Raw genomic sequence first — 16,010 nt, forward strand, 5'->3', positions numbered from 1 at the left:
CTTAGAACTTTACCTAGCTATTCAATGCCTCTACACGTGCTACCTTTCACCTCCAAGCCTCCCATTTTCTCAAGTATTTGGGTGTTGCCACTGTCCATTCCTTTCCAATTGCTGCACTAGCTACACTCCTACATCCTAGACTCCTCTTGTTCTTTAATTTAAAAAAGCTTTTGCCACTAGGTAAGAAATAAGAATGACACAACAAGCTCAAGAGGTTGAATGGCCCACTCCTGCTCTCATGTTTTCATGTAAGCTTGTGTGGTCTTTCTCCAGTTTAGGACAGTGCTTAGTTGCTCTTTTGTTTGCATGGTCCTACAGCTACAATGTGATCAGTTGGTTACTAAATGCATAAAAGTACTGAGCGTTGAAAGTACTTTCACATGGGATACCTTCTTGATTTCTAATATCATAAAATACTTGCACTTACTTTTTTTTTAGCTAATTTACATTTTGGGTCTATTATAGGTTGAAGGCACACTTTAAGAAGTTCTATATAAAATATATGTATATATAAAGTTTGTGTCCTGACTAGTTTTGTCAATTACTTATTGGAAGAAAAAGTACTTACGGAATATTTGGAAACAGTGTCATGGTTGCATTACAGTCATAAAATGAGTAGTTGGTCCTTGTGAAAAGTATTGGTCTTCCTCCACTGATAATGTTCAGTTTCACCTCAACATCAACATAAACTACACAGAAGAAAACCCACATTGGTATCTTTTCAATGCTAATTTAAGGGTGAGCTTAGCATTTAAAAAAAAGGAACACTATTATATGTTACAAAGGAAAACAATTTGGTGTCTTGCATTTTAAACCGGGGAGAAGCACAAATCCATTATATTATGAACTGTATTGTTCACCTCAAGATAAAACCATGAATGTTTCTCTGAAAATTGCCAATTTCTTATGCAGGCACCTCAAAACTCATCAAATGCTCATCTAAAAATACAATTAAGATCAGAAGCTTCCCATTATCAATTCAAATAATGGAGATGAAAAGGAAAAAGTGCAAATACTGGAAAGCTGAATTAAAATAGAAAATGCTGGGAATGGACAGTAAGTTGATTAGAAAAAATACAGGTCAACAACTTGATGGAGAGTTCCAAACAAAATATTAATCTATTTTTCTCTTTCAGGTGCATTTGTTTGTACCTTAATTACAACTGTCCTTACAAAAATCACACTATGAATAAAAAAGCATGCCTTGGCAACATTATGTTTTCAGTATATTCTGCTATCATGGTACAAATATTTGTTGGGTCAATGTTGTTACGGAACAAACCGAATTGATCACTTCTATTTATATCAAACCACCAAAATGTAAAGCCTTCTTCTATGGCTAAATATAAGCAATAATAGTTCACAAATGTACGAGGGTTCTCTCACACAGTGTTTTAAAGGGTTTAGAGATACAACCCAGCAATCAGTCTGTTTCAGTATAGTGGCACTCAAATTTTTGTCTAGAATTCTGCCCCAATAGTCAATAGTCTAGCAATGTTTCAAGCATGTTAAATTATGTATAGAAGTTATTTGCTAATAAACAAAGCTACTTTTATTTTAAACACTGCTGCACGAGACAATGAACAAAGACCTTTTTTTGTATATAAGGTGATATTATGAAAAGGTAAGTGTAATGAGGAAAGACAACTTAAAAATTAAAGCTTAATCCTATAATTATTACATCTGAATTCATAATTCCGATGTTCCATGAATAATTTTTATTGAAAAACTCCTTCAAACAAGTATATCCTTTCACAGGAGAACTCACCTTGACCTGGAGGCGTAGCACCTATATTATGGACAAGTGGAGACAAACAAGTAACAGATCCTGATGAGAGTTTTGGATCATTACTTTTGATATTATTAAAAAAACATTCTATATGGTCTTGGTCCGTTAAAGCAGGAAATGGGTCTATGTTCAGTTGCACCTAAGTACATGAAAACAAAAATATAAACGATGTAAAATAATTCTGTATCAACGAGATGCCACAATACATAAAGCTCAAAACAATCAATTCAAGAATGTCTTAAACTTTACTTAAAATTTTTAGGTGGTATTAATTTTACAGTACTATTGAAAATTACATTTAAAAATTACAAACTTCTAAGAAATTATTACATGTACTTAATCAAAATTTCACTTATTCGGCAATTCTGAGGCTTCAGTCCTGGTCTGAATAAATCTAATTGTACCTTAGATGTTGGTACCCACTTATTAGGATGATTGGAGCATAATTATCAGGAAGAATGAGCGCAGTTACCAGACATCCTCTTATTGGTCATTTTTGGCATTAATTTAAGAAATATCTAGTTTGGACCTACTACGTAGAGAATTTTATACCCACACAGTATTACACATGGAGACAGAATCATTGAACCAATGAAACATTAATCTAACTTTAGAAACTGCAAACTAGACGTAATGAAGCATACCTTGCCTTGTTCATTTCGACTCATGTTCTGAGGAACAGCACTAATAACTGCCGGACATTGTTTGTTCAGACTCCACAACCAATGATCTTTTTCGTCAGCTTTTGCACAATTCAACTTCCTGGAGCAACTGATCAGACAGATTATAGACGTCAGTATGAATGAGGGTACTGGCCTATTACTTATCTGGAAATGCAAACTGTATTTCTGTGCTGCCATATAAGTTTTTCATCATCCCTATACTCCACCATGTTGAAATCAAGACTTGCTCTAACTTATTTGCTCCCAGGGCATTAAAATTATGGCACTCAGCCCCCTTCATCTTTCTTTTCACCTACATCTGCAGGTTTTTAATATTCAAGTTTAATATTTAATCACTATTTCTGATTTATCCCTCTATTTCATCTTTTCAGCCCTGGTATTACAGGTCTTTCTCCATTTAAAGAAATCTGGTGTTCATGTTAAACAACTGTACATAATTTCAGGATTTAACATTTTCTTTCAGATACACAGGTTATTAATTTCTTTCAATGCAAACATATACTACTGGAGATCAGATGAAGCTGTGAAAATCTAATTCAAAGAAAGTCTATACTGACAGCAAGTTCTGAAGTACTTAATTCTAGTAAGTTAGTTTTGAATCATGTGCAAGAGTATCATTGGAGTCCTAAAAGAAAATTGATATTGAACCCATTTTTAAAATTGAAATGAAAATACATGGGTAATCTTCTCCAACTGGCTAAATCTTTCTTTTTCCCTCAGCCTCAAAATTTAAGGAAGGAAATAGCTTGATGCCCTTTACAAAATACTACTTCTGAATATGCAAGAGAAGCTCACTGGTTGTCCATTGATTCAAAGAGCAGCAATGAGGATGACTCCAGGACTCTTAGTTCTATACCAGAAGAAACTCACTCAAGCTCATCTAGTTTTTGTTGCAGAAAAGGAAAATTCGGAAAAACCTAACCTCTGAAATGTTAGGAAGCAGAATGTAAGCAGGCTGCTTGATTTTTATTGCATAAAGAAATAGGGATACAAACTTAAAATTAACAAGTGTCAGTCAAGACTGAAGTTGGAAAAGAACATTCCAGATTTTTATGGCTATGTGGAACAGACTCTTGGTAAGAGTAGTTGATGCTATGACGTCCTTGAAAAAAAAAACCGGATAAATATGCATACATTAAGCAAAAAATTTCAGATGCTGGAAAACAAACAAAAAATTTTGGAAACACAGCACAGGTCAAGCAATAGTCTGTGGATGTAGCAGCTGAGTTCACATTTCAGATGTGGACCCTACATTAGCCAGAATACCACAAAGGAGCAATAGAGGGTAAAACAAAAAAAATACACACTTGAGAACATGATTGGTAGTTATAAGAAAAGAAATAAAAATAGGAAATGCTGAAATTGGTAGCTAGTCGTTTAGTAGCTGAAAACAGCGAGTTAATGGGACAAATCTTGGGACATATGCACCTTTCAGTTGGAATATAATTTGCTTTAATGAAAGTGTGCACTGTGAACAGGGAGATGTGATCTGGTATCAGGCTGCGTTTATATACCAGAACCAAAAATTACTACCTAGAAATTACAGTGAAATAGATCATTTTGTGCTGGTATTTAACCTCCACATGAGCAGCAGTTTCATACTTCCAGAAGAAATCTGATCTGCATTTGACTAAATCAAGGCTAACTGCTTCCATCATTTCATTGGGAGTCATTTCTAACACTCCCAACATTATCCTGAAAGCATTAATCAAAACTCCCAAAATGCAAAACTTACATTCCCTCTGTTACACACCAACCACAATAAGGATCTCCAGATGCAATACAAGATTCACAACTTTTGTAGTTCATGCATTCTTGTACTGGCAGACGTGTGATCTAAAATACAAGTTTTCAACAACAAAAAAAAAATGAAATTCTGCACATTTTGAAGTTGGTAAACAGAATTACCATTTACTGCATAATGAAATGATTGCAACAAGAAATCTGAAATCTCATTTCGTTTTGCAACAATTTGTATCCCACTGATGAGTTGACAACTTTGGAAAAAAATTGTGATATTTACACAGTTGCAAAGTCAACACAGATAAATTTCACTTAATTCCTGATTTTATCTGCTGAATGCAAGGTACAGTCGCAACATGCAACTGGTGCCAAGAGAACAGTAAATTACTTGTTGCGGCAATACCATTCTTAAATCAACTGCTAGGAGGTGCATGAGATTTCATCTCCCTCATTTGATGTTGATGGCCCAGATCGATTAGAATATATGGAGTAACCAACCAGGAACTTGAGGGATTGTATTTAAATATTTATCAGATGTGGGGTCCCTTTTTTTTGCTGGCAGCCTATAGAGCATCTTGGGCCTAACTATCTCTCTTGCTGATGACTTCATACTGATTAAATAATTTTACAATATAAGCAATGAAATACCGTTATAAAAAAATTACCAATATAGACCAAATTCAAATAGATGTGTCTCAAATTGAAAATGTGCATCCAACTCAAAAAAGCTATCAAATATATTCAAACAAAGCTCACAAGATGCTTGTATTTGAATTGAATGACTTGCTTTCTGCCTTGGGTAGCTGATTGGTCACATATCAAAAGAAACTGTTATTTTCTAGTGAGCCTGGTTTTACTGCAACAGTTGAAGTAAATCAATGTCATGATACGCTATACAGACAAATTTTTGTTTTTGGAACAAAAATGCCTCTCAATCAAATGAAAATATTAGAAAATAAAATAACATTACCTTTTTCTCAGTCATGACATACAGGTGATCTCTTTTTGCCTCGAAAACAAGATCACTGTTCACCTTGCTATTCAGGGTCATGTATACAGTCTGATAATCATTAGCTGCTATGCGATCATTAGCTGCTGTGTTCAGGAATACCTATTGGATAGTGAACATTTATAACTGTTTATAAGAAACAAGTGCATGGCAATGTCACACCCATATAATTACCACAAAAAAGGAAACGCCTCGATATTTGGGCTGGTTGCTCTGTGTTGCTTTGTGACTAAAAATATATATTCTATTGATACAGGAATGTTAGTATCTGATAAAATGTAATTTTTATGCATATTGTCACAATGTTCACCCAATCCCTCTATCCTTACCATTCAAACTATCTTGTTTTAATTTATAGAAACTTACAATAACATTCAAATTACTGATCATCTTGAAAAATCTGGCCTAACATATATCACAGGTAGCTTGGCACTCATACCGATTGACGTACTTGACATACTGCACTTTGAACTCTTGAGTATCTTGAAAACTTTAACAGGATGTACCGCTGTGCTCTTATAAACTTAAGCCATCTAGCTTCTCCTCAAGTCACCCCAGCTGAGTAGTTGATGTTTGGGTTCTCAGATTCATCACCCCCGCCCCACCCAGATTCAATTCAGGGATTTCGGAAGGCTCAGTTGTCTCTCCCACTCTGCCCCGTCTCTGGATCTATAACCATTTCACTTCAACCACCAATATTATTTTCATCCTTTGTCTCAGTAGGCATACCTCAGTTGCTCTTACAATGCAAGGGCTAAAACAGACATTCTGATTGCTATTACCTTCAACATGCAGCATCAACAATTAGCTGTTCAGAGCTTAACAGTTGTTAAATGTTCATCTATTTTCAAACAACCATATGCAACTCCTAATCAAAACACTTCTAGTTCAGAATGAACTCCCTGTTTTTAAAAACAAAAAAACTGCGGATGCTGGAAATCCAAAACAAAAACAGAATTATCTGGAAAAACTCAGCAGGTCTGGCAGCATCGGCGGAGAAGAAAAGAGTTGACGCTTCGAGTCCTCATGACCCTTCGACAGAACTTGAGTTCGAGTCCAAGAAAGAGTTGAAATATAAGCTGGTTTAAGGTGTGTGTGTGGGGGGCAGAGAGATAGAGAGAAAGAGAGGTGGGGGGGGGTGTGGTTGTAGGGACAAACAAGCAGTGATAGAAGCAGATCATCAGTGCCGTTGTGTCGTTGACATCTTTTGATAATCTGCTTCTATCACTGCTTGTTTGTCCCTACAACCACACCCCCACCCCCCACCTCTCTCTCTCTCTATCTCTCTGCCCCCCACACACACACCTTAAACCAGCTTATATTTCAACTCTTTCTTGGACTCAAACTCAAGTTCTGTCGAAGGGTCATGAGGACTCGAAACGTCAACTCTTTTCTTCTCCGCCGATGCTGCCAGACCTGCTGAGTTTTTCCAGGTAATTCTGTCCCTGTTTTTAAACATGGATATAAAGTCTCACCAATACCAATACATAAGCCTCCTGAAAATAATTAATCTTTAAATAATAATCCAGTAACTATGAAGGCCAATCATTCCATTATGACCAATATAAATTAAGTTACTCAAAAAGACAGTCATTCTACAACAGCTGGTAAGAACAACAGATTTATTATGCAGTGTTAATGGAGCCCTTTTCATCAGAAATTCTATTTGCAGGACTAGATCAGCAAATTGTTAGAAGTAATACTGGGTCCTTCCTTCTGTTGTGATGGTACGTGGTGATAGGTACACTGTGAATTACTTAACTACTAACGCCACTTGTATTTCACTACATGAAGTAAGGCTGGATTTTCCATTGGTCTTTGTTTTTCCCAGTAGATCTTTTCATTGTCAGTTCTTACATCCAAAATCCAATTGCTATTATCGTATGGTGTCCATTTTCATTATCCTGTTGGTCATCAGCTTGTCCTTCAGTAAGTTCAAGTTCTTTGATGTCTTCAATGTAGAGCTGGACATGTTTTACCTTGCGAGGTTTGGCTTGTTTTTTTAAGACAGACATTTACTATTCTCAGTTTCAAAGGTTGGCTGCTATAGGGAGGGGTGTTTTGCTTTATCTGTCAAATAGTGTTTGAGCTGGTGAGCTGTCCAGTATCTTGTTTGGTACATTTTATTATTTGCAAGGACTAAGTGGAGGATTTGTATCAAACTCTGTCTTTTCTCGGCACACAATTTTAGCTATTTTGAATGTGAATATCCTGTTGAGCTAGTGACATCATGAACCAATGAAGTCAAAACATTAAAATTCCCTTAATGAGGTGTCTTATTTCTCATTTAACATCACTTGGAATTCAGCAACATGCAAAACAAAAGTTAGTACTAATTTTCTTAAATGAACACATTAGTAAACAAGGATTTCTGGCAACCCTAACAATTGTGAGTAATAGTTTTATCAAATCAACACACTAATTCAAGGAGTCATCTTCTGCTTTATGACTACTTTCCATTATTTTCTACTTCAAGTTTGTCTTTCAAAAAAGTCAGGGTAATAGAACATATGAGATAACTTCATCCAATGACTTTAATCAGATCTCACCTTATTTTGTCAGAGGGTTTCTCCTGGAATTTGGTGGCTCATAAGCAGTTCCTTTTGCTGTTTAGCTTGAAACTTCTTACACAACCTAGATGTGATATGTGCATCAGATAGATGTCTCCATATCCTTGTTCATCAGATGCCAGTCAATTACTCAAATTCTCCGAGGATATTTTATGTCTCATGTGTACTTAGTTTACCATCACATGGTTCCAATGCCACAGTAATCGGAATTGTTTCCTCCTATACCAAAGATCAACTTTCCTAACCTGGATGTTCTTGTGCTGGCTTGTGTGGCACTGACAGTAAAACCAAGATTAACTACAATATTTTAGATTTATCTTAGTATTCTTTTCCTTCTATAAATTACAAGCTTTTAAACCCAAGCTTGCTGTCCGCTAACCATTGCTTCCTGACTGATCCCTTTTGTTACTCTTATATCTTGGCAGCGTCCTCAATCGCCTCACTCAGGCTTTTCAGGATTTATCCAGGGGAGGGGAAGAGAATGAAGAGGCTGTGGTCATGCAATATTGCAAGTTCTAGCACTTTTCAGATTTGAAAAAAAAAAATTTCCTCGGAGCTTATGAATACTTACTGCATGATGCTTACGACCACAGAGTTCCATTTTAGAGGATGTGGTTTTAAAAGTGATGACCTTTGCTGTTTAAATTTAAATTAATGACGCATATCCAGTAGATGTGCCACATTTAGCCAAGTAATATTTTCTTTTATTCAAGAAGGAATTCAGAAACTAATCAAAGTATATGCATGCATGTTGACATTTTCCCCAAGTTATATTCAAATGTTTATTCCAACTCCCTACTACAAAACTATCAGAAATTGTTAGATTATCTTTAATGAAAGAGGATTCAAGAGTAAATACAATACAAAATGTGCCTATAATATTGATACAGAACAGGGAAAAATAAAACTGGTCACAAAAAAAAGGTCCAGAATCTAGATTTAAAAACTAAAAAAAAACTGGAGCCAGGGATAAATATATTGATATTATTTGAATGGTAGCAAATATCCTGCTTTCATTTCTTTCCCAAGTAATGGAAAAGCGAAAATATCTTTTTCCCAACTAATTAATTAAAATTTTCAGGGCAGATTCCACTCATGTGCTTTCCTATAAAATAGAAGAGAAGTTTCTACTCAAAGTCTTACCTTGTGAATTTCTCCTCTTACATTGCCTAAAAAGGCTATTGTATTTTCATTCTCCACAGTCACAGCTATTGCTGATAAGTTTGTATCATATTGTTTCAGTGATTCAGCAATAATACCTTCTTTACTTGCAATGGGATATGGAAGATGTTCACTACTACAAGGATATGCCTTTGCTTGCCCCTGAGGTAGCAGGAAAAAGAGTTAAGGTTAGCTCTAATTTTCATAATATAGATTAGTAAACAAAAATATTTCTGTCAGTGCTAATAATTGAGTACTGCTTTAGTGAAATGAATACACTAATTAAAGGAGTTGTCATCTGAAGAAGAGTTCATCCCCATCTGTAAACAAACAACACAATATTATGATTCATTGCCTTGGTATTTCTGCATGTTGTGGTTCTCCCATCTTTGGGCTTACCTTGTTAAAAAAATCTAAGTACATGTTCAAGATACAGTAAGCAAAAAAAAGGGCAACAGATCAGCTATCCGTTACACAGCCCACTTCATTTTTGCTTCCATCCATCCACTGAAGTTGGAGGTTTCCCAGGGTATTTCTTGAATTAACATTTTCCTAGGATAACCAAGTAATAAGCTACAATAGGAACTGGTGTACAATGACAATGAGGTGCACGTTATATATTACACTCCCAGAGCACACTGAAGGCAGTCACAATTACAGTGAAGGTGAATGCTGCAGAGGAAAAGGGAAATTATTTTGCCTGTCATCAGCATCTCTGATCTTAATTCCATCAATCTTCCCACATGCTTTCGCTGGCTTAATCCATAGCTGATGGAGCTTGGAAAAATCACTGGACTCCAAGTTAAGTTTAATGGTATTCAGTTTAGTGGTATTGTCACTGGACTAGTAATCCAGAAACCCAGGGTAATGCTCTGGGGACCCGGGTTCGTGTCCCACCATGGCAGATGGTGGAATTGGAATTCAATAAAAATCTGAAATTAAAAAAGTCTAATGATGACCACGAAACCATTGTCATAAAAACCCAACTAATGCACATTAGGGAAGGACACCTCACCTGGTCTGGTCTAGGTGTGACTCCAGCTCCACAGTAACGTGGCTGACTCTTAAATGCTGCCCGACATGGCCTAGCAAGCCACTTAACTGTACCAAACCGCTAAAAAGCCAATAAAAAGGAATGAAACTGGACAGACCACCCAGCACTGAAAACGACAATGTCCTGTTGACCCTGCAAAATCCACCTTACCAACATCTGGGGGATTGTGTCAAAATTGAGAGAGTTGTCTCTCAGTCTACGTCAAGAAACAGCCTGACATAGTCATAGTCTCAGAATCAGACCTTACAGATCATGTCCCAGACACCACCATCACCCACCAGCAGGACAGACCCAGCAGAGATGGCGGCACAGTGGCATACAGTCGGGAGGGAGTTGCCCTGGGAGTCCTCAACATTGACTCCGAACCCTAGAAGTCTCATGGCATCAGAGCAAACATGGGCAAAGAAACCTTCTGCTGATTACCACGGACTGCCTTCCCCCACCTCAGTTGATGAATCAGTGCTCCTCCATGTTGAACGTCACTTGGAGGAAGCACTGAGGGTGGCAAGGGCACAGAATCTGGGTGGGAGATTTCAATATCCATCACCAAGAGTAGCTCGGTAGCACCACCACAGACCGAGCTGGCCGAGTCCTAAGTGACATAGCTCCTATGCTGGATCTGCGGCAGGTGGTGAAGGAATCAACAAGAGGGAAAAACATGCTTGACCTCATCCTCACCAACCTGCCTGCAGCAGACACATTTGTTCATGACAGTATCAGTGGGAGTGACCACTGCACAGTCATTGTGGAGACAAAGTCCTGTCTTTACATTAAGGATACCCTCCATCTCATTGTGCAGCACTCCCACCATGCTAAATGGGATAGATTTTGAACAGACCTAGCAACTCAAGAATGGGCAACCATGAGGCACTGTGGGCCATCAGCAACAGCAGAATTGTACTTGACCACAATCTGTAACCACATGGCCCAGCATATCCCCCACTCTACCATTACTACCAAGCCAAGGAATCAGTCCTGGTTCAATGAAGAGTGCAGGAGGGCATGCCAGGAGCAGCAACAGGCATACCTAAAAATGAGGTGTTAACCTGGTGAAGCTACAACACAGGACTACTTTTGTGCCAAAGCAGCAAGTGATAGACAGAGCTAAGCGATTCCACAGCCAACAGATCAGATCTAAGCTTTGTAGTCCCATCACATCCAGTCATGAATGGTGGTGGACAATTAAACTCACTGGAGGTGGAGGCTCCACAAATATCCCCATCCTCAATGATGGAGGAGCACAGCACATCAGAACAGTGCAGAAAATAAGGCTGAAGCATTTACAACGTTCTTCAGCTAGAAGTGCCGAGTAGATGATTCAATTTGGCCTCCTCTAGAGGTCCCCAGCATCACAGATGCCAGTCTTCAGCCAATTTGATTAATTCCACGTTATATCAAGAAATGGCTGAAGGCACTGGATACTGAAAAAGTTATGGGCCCTGACAATATTCCGGCAATAGTACTGAAGCCTTGTGTTCCAGGACTTGCCATGCCCCTAACCAAGCTGTTCCAGTACAGCTGCAACACAAGCATCGACCAGGCAATGTGAGAAATAGTCCAGGCATGTCCTGTACACAAAAAGCAGGACAAATCCAATCCAGCCAATTACCGCCCCATCAACCTACTCTCGATCATCAGTGAAGTGATGGAAGGGATCATCAACTATCAAATGGTACTTGCTTAGCAATAGCCTGCTAACTGACACTCAATTTGGGTTCCACCAGGGTCACTCAGCTCCTGACCTCATTACTGCCTTGGTTTAAACATGAGCAAAAGAGCTGAACTCCTGAGATGAGGTGAAAGTGACTGTCCTTGACATCAAGGCAGCATTTGATCAAGTGCAGCATCAAGGAGCCCTAACAAAACTGGAGTCAATGGGAATAAGGGGGAAAACCCTCCACTGGCTAGGAGTCATGCCTAGCACAAAGAACAATGATTGTGGCCATTGGAGATCAATCATCTCAGTTCCAGGACATCACTGCAGGAGTTCTTTAGTGTAATGTCCTAAGCCCAACCATCTTCAGGCTGCTTCAGCAATGACCTTCCTTCCATCATAAGGTCAGAAGTGGGGATGTTCACTGATGATTGCACAATGTTCAGCAACATTCGCAACCCCTCAGACACGGAAGCAGTCCATGTCTAAATGCAGCAAGACCTGGACAATATCCAGGCTTAGGCTGACAAGTGGCAAGTAACATTCACACCACACAAGTGCCAGGCAATGACCATCTCCAACATGAGAGAATTTAACCATCACCCCTTGACATTCAATGGCATTACCATCACTGAATCCCCCACTATCAACATCCTGGGGGTTACCACTGACCAGAAACCGAACTGGACTAGCCATATAAATACTGTGGCTACAAGAGCAGGTCAGAGGCTAGGAATCTTGCGACAAGTAACTCACCTCCTGACTCCCTAAAATCTGTCCACCATCTTCAAGGCACAAGTCAGGAGTGTGATGGAATACTCTCCACTTGCCTGGATGAGTGTAGCTCCAATAACACTCAATGAGCTTGACACCATCCAGGACAAAGCAGCCCACTTGATTGGCACCCCTTCCACAGACATTCACTCCTATCCACCACCGGCACACAATAGCAGCAGTGTGTACCGTCTACAAGATGCACTGCAGGAACTCACCAAAACTCCTTGGGCAGCACCTTCCAAACCCATGACCACTACCATCTAGAAGGACAAGGGCAGCAGATACATAGGAACACCATTGCCTGGAAGTTCCCCTCCAAGCCACACACCATCCTGACTTGGAAATATATTGCCGTTCCTTCACTGTCACTGGGTCAAAATCCTGGAACTCCCTCCCCATCAGCGCTGTGGGTGCATCTACACCACGTGGACTGCAGGGTTTCAAGGCGGCATCTCACCACCACCTTCTCATGGGCAATTAGGGATGGGCAATAAATGCTGACTCAGCCAGCAATGCCCACATCCTGTAAATGAATAAAAACTTTTAAAAAGGTTTGCATTTATATGGTGCTTTTGCTTGTTTTACTAATTATTTTAAATCTGTGCCTGCTCATTCTCTATCCTTTCATGAATTTCTCCCTATTTACTTTGTCCAGACCCCTCATGATTTTGAGCATCTCTATCAAATCTCCTCTCAGCCTTCTTTTCTCTAAGGAAAACAGTCATAATTTCTCCAATCTATCTTCATAACTGAAGTTCCTCATTCCTGGAACCATTCTCCTGAATCTTTTCTGCACCATCTCTAATGCCACAACTTCATTCCGACAGTGCAGCACCCAGAATTGGACACAATACTCCAGCTGAAGCCAAGCTAGCAAATTATACAAATTCAACATAAGCGCCTTGATCTTGTACTCTATGCCCCCCTTAATAGAACCCAGGATACTGTATGCTTTATTAACTGTTCTCTCAACCTGTCCTGACACCTTCAATGATTTATGCACATATTCACCCAGGTCCCTGTGCTCCTCTTTTAGAGTTATCCCCTTTATTTTATATTGTCTCTCCATGATTCCTGTACCAAAAGGAAGAATTAGTTTCTATTTTTATTGTCCATTCCCTTCATTCTTATAACCACTTCAATCAGATTATCCCTTAACTACACCATCTTCAGGTAACATAAACCATGTTTTTCCAATCTTTCATTACAGCAAATGTCTTCATCCTATGTAGCATCAGAGTGAATTGTTGCTGGACTTTCTCCAAGGCCAGTATTTGTGTCCATATTAAATCCAAATTCAGCTAGCGTTCCTACTGTATTTTGATGGGTTGGCTGACACATTGCAAAGGGTTCTGAAGTCGCGTATAAGTTCAATATTCTAGCAATTTTGCACATTTAAATCATCATATAGATAACTAACTTTGTGATTCCAAACTATACTGGCAGTGTGCACTGCCTAATGTTATCTCTAAGATGCTAAACTAAGCACAGAAAACTGCATCTGTTGGACTTTGATCAGGTTTTGTACCTGCAAATTAATTTGTAAAACATATACATGGGCCCCAAATCTCTTTGCTTATCTATTCCCCTAGTGCCTCCATGTTTACAATTCTAATCCAGCGTGTACTGCCTCATATTTTGCTTACTCAATTTATCTGTGTCCTTTTGCTTGTCACTCTACAGCCATTTGTTTCTCCACTGTGGATTTTTCCTAGAGTCCCCAGAATCAGAAAACGTAGTTGAGCAAAGTCTTGAAGAAATTCAGGCTTTTCAAGTCTCAAAAGAAGGTGACTAACAGGGGGACTTCAGAGGTATGAGCTATGAACCAGGTTAGAAAACCAAGTCTGTAAAACTGCCTTAAATTAACAGGTCAAATGCCCACAGGCCCAAGGATCAAATTGTTTAACTTAAAACAGATGTCAGGAAATTCCTCGTGCTAAAAATGATAAACACATTAAAATGCCTTTCTCAGTAGCAACATGGAGACAAAAACTCTAGAATCATTTCAGAAACAGTTAGATGCTCTGGTTGGGCTCACAGCATACAACCATAGGTGTGCTCTGAATGATGAGCTAGGATGGCCTGAATTGACTTTCTCACTTGCATTTTAATAAAGTTAGAGTCATTTATAGCACAGGAGATGCCCATTCAGCTCATTAAATCCATGTCAGTGCTCGGAGCAATCCAGTCAGTCTCACTCCCCTGCTCAATCCCCATAGTCCTGCATTTCTTTCATTCAAGTACCCATCCAATTTTCTTTTGAAGTAACTGATTATGTCCACAAGGGTGGTGGAAGTGGAAACAGAGTTCCAGTTCATTACCACTCGCTATGTAAAAAAGTTCTTCATCACAATTCCCCACTTAATCTCTTGCCCTAAACCTTAAATCTGTGACCGCTAATCCTGGTACTCAGTCAAAGTGATCAGTTTTTCTTTGTCTACCTTACCTAAACATATCATATTCTACAATTCTATCAAATCTCCCCTCAATCCCCTTTGCTCTAAGGGGAACAACTCCAGCATTTCCCCCATTGACTCTAACCAAGCAATCAAATTCAACATAGAAACTACATAATCCATTGTTCAATTGTGTTTAGATATACCATACTGCCATAATCATTAAACATGATCAGTTTCTAACATAAATGTATTATAAAATACCACAAGAAAAAATGTTACGTATTTTCTGCCAGTAACATAGGGCAAGATCTTTCTGGTCCCACCCATCACTGGAATTGAAGTGGGTGGGACAGAAAATTTTACGGACCAGCAAGAAGTCCGTTGACTTTGGGAGCAAATTTCTGGTCCTTCACTTTCACCTCACGTAGTACAATAACTACCTAAAATGCACATTTGAACATTAAAAAAAAGATAGGTAAGAAAAGTTTTAAGTTAGGCAGAAAACAAATTCTCCTAACCAAGTCCACCAGTGCAGATAGTGTCTTCTGGACACAATTCAGACATTTGTTCAGAACAGATGCATCAACATAGTGTGAGCACTGTCTTCCTCAAATGTACTTTGTGGGGTCGCAACACACAAAGGAGTGATGCAAGGCTAAGAAAGGGAGGAGAGAGAAATGAGGATAGAACATCAACACTGAATAATGCAAGACAACAATGTGTTCGTTTTTAAGGAAAAAGCTTATTAATAGTCACTTGGTAGAAGAGAACTTGAGTATTGCTGAAAAAAAAAAGGGACATGTCCAAGTTTCTTGTCTTGCGCTCTGTTGAATGCAAGACGAAAAGCTTTGACTTCTTTTTCTCAGCAATAACAAGATTATTAGTATCAAATAAGCTGATCCCTTTTTCATGTATAAATCATTTTTTTTCTATATAATTCATGCCCCTTTCCACTCAGAAACAGTTATCTCCTAATCCATTTGTAATATCTGGTTCCAATACCGTTCCCAATAACCTACTGCATAGTTCTTACACTTTGCATGAAAACATTCCATTGGCCTCTCCTCCTTTTGCTCAACTTCCTTCTTTCAGAGGCAATATTTCTCCTATGAATAGCATGTGTTAAAACAGGTGGATATATAAATATATATAAAATCAGGTGTGATTCTGT

The 16,010-nt window shown here is 38.6% G+C and overlaps 1 protein-coding gene across 3 annotated transcripts in view; it reads right to left on the reverse strand.

Moving 5' to 3' along the window:
• LOC121285613 (plexin-B2-like) overlaps positions 1–16,010 on the reverse strand; it is a 249,354-nt gene that overhangs the window by 61,406 nt on the left and 171,938 nt on the right. For all 3 annotated transcript variants that reach the window (XM_041202227.1, XM_041202228.1, XM_041202229.1), the window contains exons 4-9: positions 8,938–9,117; positions 5,186–5,326; positions 4,208–4,308; positions 2,434–2,560; positions 1,769–1,928; positions 569–689 (exon numbers count right to left, since the gene is read on the reverse strand). In XM_041202227.1, the coding sequence (XP_041058161.1) occupies positions 569–689; positions 1,769–1,928; positions 2,434–2,560; positions 4,208–4,308; positions 5,186–5,326; positions 8,938–9,117 (830 nt within the window). The remainder of the gene's footprint in view (positions 1–568; positions 690–1,768; positions 1,929–2,433; positions 2,561–4,207; positions 4,309–5,185; positions 5,327–8,937; positions 9,118–16,010) is intronic.

This window comes from Carcharodon carcharias, chromosome 13 (genome assembly GCF_017639515.1).
Source record: "Carcharodon carcharias isolate sCarCar2 chromosome 13, sCarCar2.pri, whole genome shotgun sequence".
Lineage (NCBI taxonomy): Eukaryota > Metazoa > Chordata > Chondrichthyes > Lamniformes > Lamnidae > Carcharodon > Carcharodon carcharias.